The sequence below is a fragment of the Capsicum annuum genome, chromosome 11, assembly GCF_002878395.1.
Source record: "Capsicum annuum cultivar UCD-10X-F1 chromosome 11, UCD10Xv1.1, whole genome shotgun sequence".
Taxonomy (NCBI): Eukaryota; Viridiplantae; Streptophyta; class Magnoliopsida; order Solanales; family Solanaceae; genus Capsicum; species Capsicum annuum.
In genome coordinates, this window is record NC_061121.1 from 204,998,464 (window position 1) to 205,005,520 (window position 7,057).

Sequence of the window (7,057 nt, forward strand, 5' to 3'; positions counted from 1 at the left end):
TGTTACAAGTAGATTCCATAACTACTGTATATGACTGAAACTACAAACTTTAATTATACATCCGTACTTAAAACATGTACCAAAGAAAAAACATGTACCATAGAAAAAAGTTGTTGAATTGGTTACAAAACACATTGAGAGCATGAGCAAACACAGAATTAGCAGAACAAGAGATTATGTACAGTGGTTAGACAGCAAAGTGAAAAGGAGTTGCATAATGTCGGTATATACAAGATTAGCATGCAGTTCTCTAGTTAGAAGTAGTCTAAGCTTTCGTGAAACGTAAACAACTGTTTCCAGAACAGCATTCTTTTTGAACTCTCGGTTTAACGCCTGCAAGGAAGATAGGAAAATAAATGCAGAGAGCTGTGTTCAGTTGCTTCCACACACTAACTCCAGAGAAAATATACATAGTACTTATATGAAAGGGAGTATAGAAGATTTGAAGCTTTAGTGCTTTGGCTTACCTTTCTAGTTCGAGTTTTCTGCATTGAGGGTCTCGTCATTCATGAGCAACATGAATCGTTTAGTCCACTGCTGTTTTACCGAATCAGGAATTGGTGTTCCAGCAATGAAAGGATTCCAAGCATCCCCTCTAGGACTAGAAAGGACCCAATTTACTTTTGCTGGTGGAGAAAGAAACGAGGATTTGTCTGAATTCTCTCGAACGATGTTTCTCGTACATGGAGGAGATTTCTACAAAGGCAAAAGAGGAGACACACTCTTAACATCAAAAGAAAATAAATGTCATGCTTGTATTGACCTACATGATATTAGCCCACCCTTGCATGATGGTGCAACTTAAACATCTTGGACAATGGTTTATTCTCTTTTAATTCTTCTAAACTAGTTGACAAAGGAACGTCTTCTCTCATTTCCGCCAAGTATCTCTGTGCTGCTATTCTGGATCTAAATTTTAGTCCGGTACCTGGTTCATAGTAATACTACACACAAGAACAAAAATAAAACCAGTTTATAATTTCGTCACACAGGCACTTACCAAAAAAAATAAGGAAAAGGAGAAACGGAGTGGTCTTTCTCGTAATTTCCAAAACGGACAAGAACAGCATGTTTAATAGATGAAATTTCATAAACTCAGAAACAGAGAGACAGAACTTGATGATAAATCTGCATTGATATGCTTATATGTGACATTACCATATGACGATGTTTGAGACATCAAATTGGTGCATCCGAAACAAGGTAAAACTGAATTATAGAAAGTTGAAAACAATCAAAAGAAGTAACAATGCACGCAGTATTACCTTGTTAGCAAAGGACCACGCAGTGCATTGTTACTGTGATGTTGAGCCCACATGAGATAGATTAGTCAGTAGCATAAACTAATAATTCGGTTAGACATCCAATATGGTTGTAACGTCTAATCTAGTTCTCCACAGTGGCGTACACAAAATATTTCAAACTTCTAAAAAGTGAACAAATAAATAAATTACTATATTAACATGAGGTGTCATTTTTTTAATTTTATACCCAATATTTTCATCTTGCTTATGATCAATATATTCATATTTAGTAAAACATTTCGATGAAGCGGTGTCACGTGACACCGCTTCAGGCCCGGGGCACCCCACTCCTGGTTCCCCAATGTCAATTATGCTAGATCAGCAAGGTAATTCAGTAACGCACCTAATGCCTATCACAGATAGAAATTTCATGATAATTTCCCAATGAATAATTTCATAAAATTGCAAAAGCATGCTCAATTGGCTCTCTGCAAAATGTGCAAAATGAAGCACATATCAGTGATCTCATACACGAGACATGATGTACGATATGTTCACGAAAAGCTTATGAAATTTCAAAGTTATGGGATGATCCTATTCCCACTCCCCCTGACGTACCACTATCGGTCCGTAGGGGAAAGCTCTCTTACCTAAAAAACTATACTTCATAAACTTTCAGAGATGTTACTTTCGATCCGATAATGTACCATGGTTTATCAGACATAAATGATTGGGCCAATCTGAGAAAACATAACAGTAGCTTATGTCAACATAGATAAAATGAATTGAGTATATTAAAAGGACAGGAGAGTGTACCTTATCCACCAAGCTTCCGTCTCTACGTGGTACCTCTTCTATTACCCAACCATCAGGAAGATCATAGGGTACGGTGGCTGCACATGTTGATGGCACAATTGCCCATTCATTCAACTTCTCTTGATCCATACACACCATCTGAAATTTTGCCGATGTGAATTGTCAGGTTTCCTATTTGATGCAGAATACATCTTTCACCTTGCTTGAAGGCACCATCAGTTGATGGTTAAATTTTTGAAAATCCTACCCTTTACTTGCATCAATGTAAGATGAGCTGGTTTGTCGTCTAACTTTCTTTCAAGGAATATAACACCCTCGATTCCTTTAGCTAATATTTCCGAGTAAGCAGTGGGATTACAACCTTTGCATTCCTTTTAAAGATTTTCAAATGAAGCTTGTGTTTTCTAAAATCATAAGAAAACAATAACAGTGAAAAAGTGGTATTCTGTTCATAGATTTCAAAGGTCCCAAGTCCTAGACTATTCTAAAAGTTGGAGTTGCTGTTGCAATTACTAGGAGAAGATTGTGATTCTTACTTACCAACATTATACCGGAAATTTGGACTATATTCTTTCAGAATTATATTTTAGTAGGTTAAGTGTAATTGACCTCACGAACAACCAGAACTCATTTTCTTCTGAAAATCCAAGCCCATTGCTTTTTGACAAATTTTAATTTTCGATTACAAGAAGAATGACAATATGATCCTCATCCTTCCAGCTGCCCCCATCCCGAACCCAAGATCAAAACACACATACACACACACACAAGAAAAAAAAACCTGAAAATATATCACTATAATAATGGTTCAACACATACCATCCACAAGTACTAATTAAGTAAAAGATCTCAGGGCTAAAGTGCAGCCAAATCCGTACCTTTCCGTCATAGATAACCATCTTCCGAGATAGAGAACTCTGTGAAGGATGAATACTCCGTGGATGACCAGAACAGAAAAAACAAAAAGTAAAAAAAGAGAGGAGATTCATACTCAGGCATCATCAAGTTAGCTAAAGTACTAAATCTTTGTGGAATGTTCTACTCTTACACTTGCCTTAGAATAGTTTCTCCTTGTCGATACCCTGGTTCTAGGAGCAACTATTTCACCGTTCAATCGTCGCTCGACTTCTCTCAATGATCTGTACTTTAGCCCAGTCCCGGGCTCATAGTAGTACTGCATGAAAACATAGTGTATGTTTTAGAGTATGATGTGATAAACTCGATTGGCATTTCCATAAATAATCTGATACTTGGGTAAGGACAAATTTAGCTCCATTACAACGGAATGAAAGGACGTGCCCAAGCCTACATAGATCACTTAAAAGGCTACGAATTTCCAGTAATATCTGATCGACAGAGCAGCTCTTATCTTTTGAGGTTTTGCTATCAATACATTGGGTAAATACATGCTCAGTGTTAGCTTTCACTAATCAAGTTTGATGAAAGTACTAGGGGTTAGCAATCTGAAATTGAAGCTTTGTCAGCAACAAAGACTCATTATCGATCCCCTGCTGCATCTTTATTGGAACTAGAAATGATCGAAAGTAGTCATAGACTAGTAAAATTGAAGGTCAAAGTACAGAGTCATCAATTCTTTCATCACGCATGACATAACCTCAGAGAAAAAGCCATAACCATCTCATATTTAAATCAACCTTTAATTCAATTCAGATTCATTCTTATTCCTTTAATCTCTTCTTTTCGCCAGTTATACTATGGACCTACCATGTAAGGTTCCTGAGGGACAAATTACCCAGTTATAATGTCCACTCAAATTCGAATTCCACGGCAAAGTGAACCAAACCAGGTTTTGCTGCCCACTACTGTGGGTTGAGCCTCCTTTCCAGTCGCCCTCTACAACTAAGTCAATTGAGCTCTTTAGGCTCCTAGACCAGCTGTGATCTTTCCACCTGTTGATTTGCTATCTTAATATATGCATCCCTGGAGTAGGAAAATACTTTATAAAATAAAAATGCAAAGCATTCTGAAAGTACCAATATTTCTTCAAACAAAGGATGTATGTGTAGCGGTATCGCAAAACTCAAACCTTTAAAACACATACTTTCATGATAACTAGAAATACATTCAAATGATACACTGTGATTAAATCAGTGGGTACACAGTTCTATTTCACCCCTTTTTTTCATCACAAAAGATGCAGATTTAACTGTTTGGCTATAGATTTCTGCTCAAAGTTTTGAAATAATATTGGAGAATATTTCAAATAAATGTTTATTTATTAACTCGGCCCATATTTCAACTTCAAACATGAAATATAGAATTTGAAAAACAGGTTTTCACTCACAATACTTGGACTATATTTTTCTGCTCAAACGCAACTTCAACTTTCAAATACCCTTTTTCAACTTCAACATCAATACTATTTCTTCCTTCAATCTCAACCAACTCATCTCCAAATGCTTAATTAACTATATACTTCGTGAAATTTTTAACCACGTGAGTACGACCTAAAAGCAGTGGGTGTGCTTGCATGCATTGTTACTAAAGCTTGGAGACACAAAAATCATTCAACATGTTACCCTGCCAGCTTCAGTTAGACCCAAATTGTATAAAACAATTTACTACTACGTGTTTCCTTTACCACTTCTTACACTTCTTACCAAAGTTAAGCTTAACTCAAAATCTCATGTGACATTCATCCCATTTTCCTCTTGTTGAAACTTGAAAGTTAGTAAAGCAGACACAATTAAGTAAAACTAGAATTGGACTTAACTTGTATACACTCACAATGTGAAGAATTTCTACACTATAACTGAATATTAATCCAATTGTATCATGTTGCTTGACCTTATTCTAGAATTTTCTAATCCGTAGGATTTATTCCGCAGAAGGTCAATCCAGTAATAGAAACTAGAAGATCACCTTTCTTTTCTGTTCCAATTTTTTCAACAACAATTAAGAGAAAATAACAATCTAAGATACTAGCTATATATTAGTAGAGCGAAAAATAACTTGTAGCAATTCATTATACTATCAGCTGTTGTTTGGTAAGGAATAAGGTGGAATATATCTATAATCTATAATTTATATCTATATCTATAATCTATAATATATTAAAAGTGTGAAGGCTGGAGCTACCCTTCAAGTAGGGGTTCATCCGAACCCCCTTCGTCGGAAAATTATGCTATATGTACATAGTTAAAATCATTTTTTTTTATGTATATATAGTAAATGTTGAACTCCCATATGTACATAGTTAAAATCATTTTTTATGTATATATAGTAAATGTTGAACCCCTTCGATTAGTTCGTATGTTCACTAATGAACTCCCTTAGTGAAAATCTTGGTTCCGCCACTAGGCGAAATGTTGTTTGAACTTGAAAGTCTTTGCTTTGGATAAAATTGTCTTTTCATTATTTTTTGTAATATTTAAGAATTGAAAATTAATTAAATATATTTATGGTAATACCTTTTCTTATTAGAAGTCATCAAAATTAATGAAAACTAATACTTTTTTCATTAGTTTAAGAATTTTAAATTTTAAATAACCAAACGTTCCATGTGCGAGGCACGTGCGGCCTCATCTGGTTAAACTAGTCAATATTAAGTTTGAGAGTAAATTTATATGCATTTTGTTGATGACATAAATTTATCATCATCAATCATATGAAATATAAATCTAATATCAAACTTAATCATGAGACATTTCACCTTATACCATCTAATTTGAGATTATTTTATCCAGAAATTAGAATCTCACGACTACAATGCCGAGATAACTTAGTCCGCATACCAAACAACCCCTCAATGTATAAAAATTAAGCAACTTCAAAATGACAAATAAAAGAGCTTAGATGCAGCAAATTCACTTAATAATAATACTTTCTCCGCTTAAAAATAATAATCTGTTTTGGCTTGCACGAAATTTAAGGAAAAAATACTTTTCAATGTTGTGATCATAAATTATTAAACTAAAATTATGTCAAATATATCGAAATATTTTCTAATCTTGTGGTATTAAACACGCTACAAATACGTTGAAAGTATTATATATATATAAAAAAGTCATCCTATTTTAAACGGACTAAAAAAAAAGTGAGAGTAGTAAATAATTAGCAAAAGTGTAGAGAAAAGGAGCAAGGAATGGACCCTGTCAATATGATGACCAGTAGAGCGAGGCACTTCTTCAACACCCCAACCAGGTGGTAAGTTAAACCTTGATAACAAAGGTCTGTAGGGAGTAATGGCAGTGGCAGTGGTGGTTGTAGGCGGTGCCATCACTAGTTGACCGGAAGTTGGGTACTCCGCGCCGCTTCGGTGTCGGCGTGTCGGTGATATTGAGGAAGAAATGTGTTTCTGATCCATGCGTGTTGACATGATTCTCAAAGCGACTGACACCACCTAGTACTTTTTATATTCTGTACAAGCTCTGTCCACTTGGTCTTGGTGGGAATGTAACAGCAAGAGTTGTTTATTGTTTTAACACTTTATTAGTCGCTTTTATTCATTTTGGTTTTGTTGGGAAATTTAGTAGGCCTTTTGAAGGCTTTGTGAATCCGCCACTAGTCAAGAGATCAAGTCGTTGATTGAATTTGACCATCAATAGGACAAAGCAAATTTCAGTGGACAAAGAAAATGTAATTAAGGCTAATTGAAAGAGTAAGGAACAACAAATATTTACGTTAAAACCTCCTTAGTTAACGGGGAGAAAAAATCACACCTACTTTGTCGGATTTTTACCAATAACAGTTCACTGAAATAAGAATAATGGTTTGATTACAGACTCATTCTCGTAATCTTATGGCTAACCTCTTAACCCCATTTCCCTGTGATAGCTTCAACACGAGCAACACTACAATAACTCTATTGTAGTCTCTAATGTCAACTAACTCTAGCTGACCACAACTTAGTCAACTCTAGCCCTCTTTATCAGCTACCTTTGGTTGACACTCCTAAGTAACTCTACCCAAGAAAATACCATACAAATGATGAAAATCAAACTTGACTAAACCTAGTTAGTGCAACTAACTAACTT

At 35.2% G+C, this 7,057-nt stretch overlaps 1 protein-coding gene across 4 annotated transcripts; it reads right to left on the reverse strand.

Moving 5' to 3' along the window:
* Nucleotides 1–6,633, reverse strand: LOC107848379 (methyl-CpG-binding domain-containing protein 7). Of its 4 annotated transcripts, none has more exons than XM_016693140.2 (7): nucleotides 6,172–6,627; nucleotides 3,115–3,234; nucleotides 2,939–2,977; nucleotides 2,061–2,198; nucleotides 783–944; nucleotides 468–696; nucleotides 1–333 (listed from the first exon to the last, which is right to left on the reverse strand). In XM_016693140.2, the coding sequence occupies exons 1-6, from the start codon at nucleotides 6,397–6,399 to the stop codon at nucleotides 472–474; spliced, it is 912 nt and encodes a 303-aa protein (XP_016548626.1). In that variant the 5' UTR covers nucleotides 6,400–6,627; the 3' UTR covers nucleotides 1–333; nucleotides 468–471. The 4 variants fall into 4 exon arrangements, with proteins under 4 accessions (XP_016548626.1, XP_016548625.1, XP_047255156.1 ...); XM_016693139.2 differs by having other exon boundaries at nucleotides 3,109–3,234; XM_047399200.1 differs by lacking the exon at nucleotides 783–944 and having other exon boundaries at nucleotides 6,172–6,633.
* Nucleotides 6,634–7,057: the final 424 nt, after the last annotated feature.

Bases quoted from the DNA above. Each gene is read 5' to 3' on its own strand.
- LOC107848379 (XM_016693139.2), bottom strand. From the start codon at position 6,399: ATGTCAACACGCATGGATCAGAAACACATTTCTTCCTCAATATCACCG. The intron at 3,235-6,171 runs GTCCATTCCTTG...GTTTTCATGCAG, and splicing joins CTGGTCATCATATTGACAGG to TACTACTATGAGCCCGGGAC. The intron at 945-2,060 runs GTACACTCTCCT...TCTTGTGTGTAG, and splicing joins ACGGAAGCTTGGTGGATAAG to TATTACTATGAACCAGGTAC.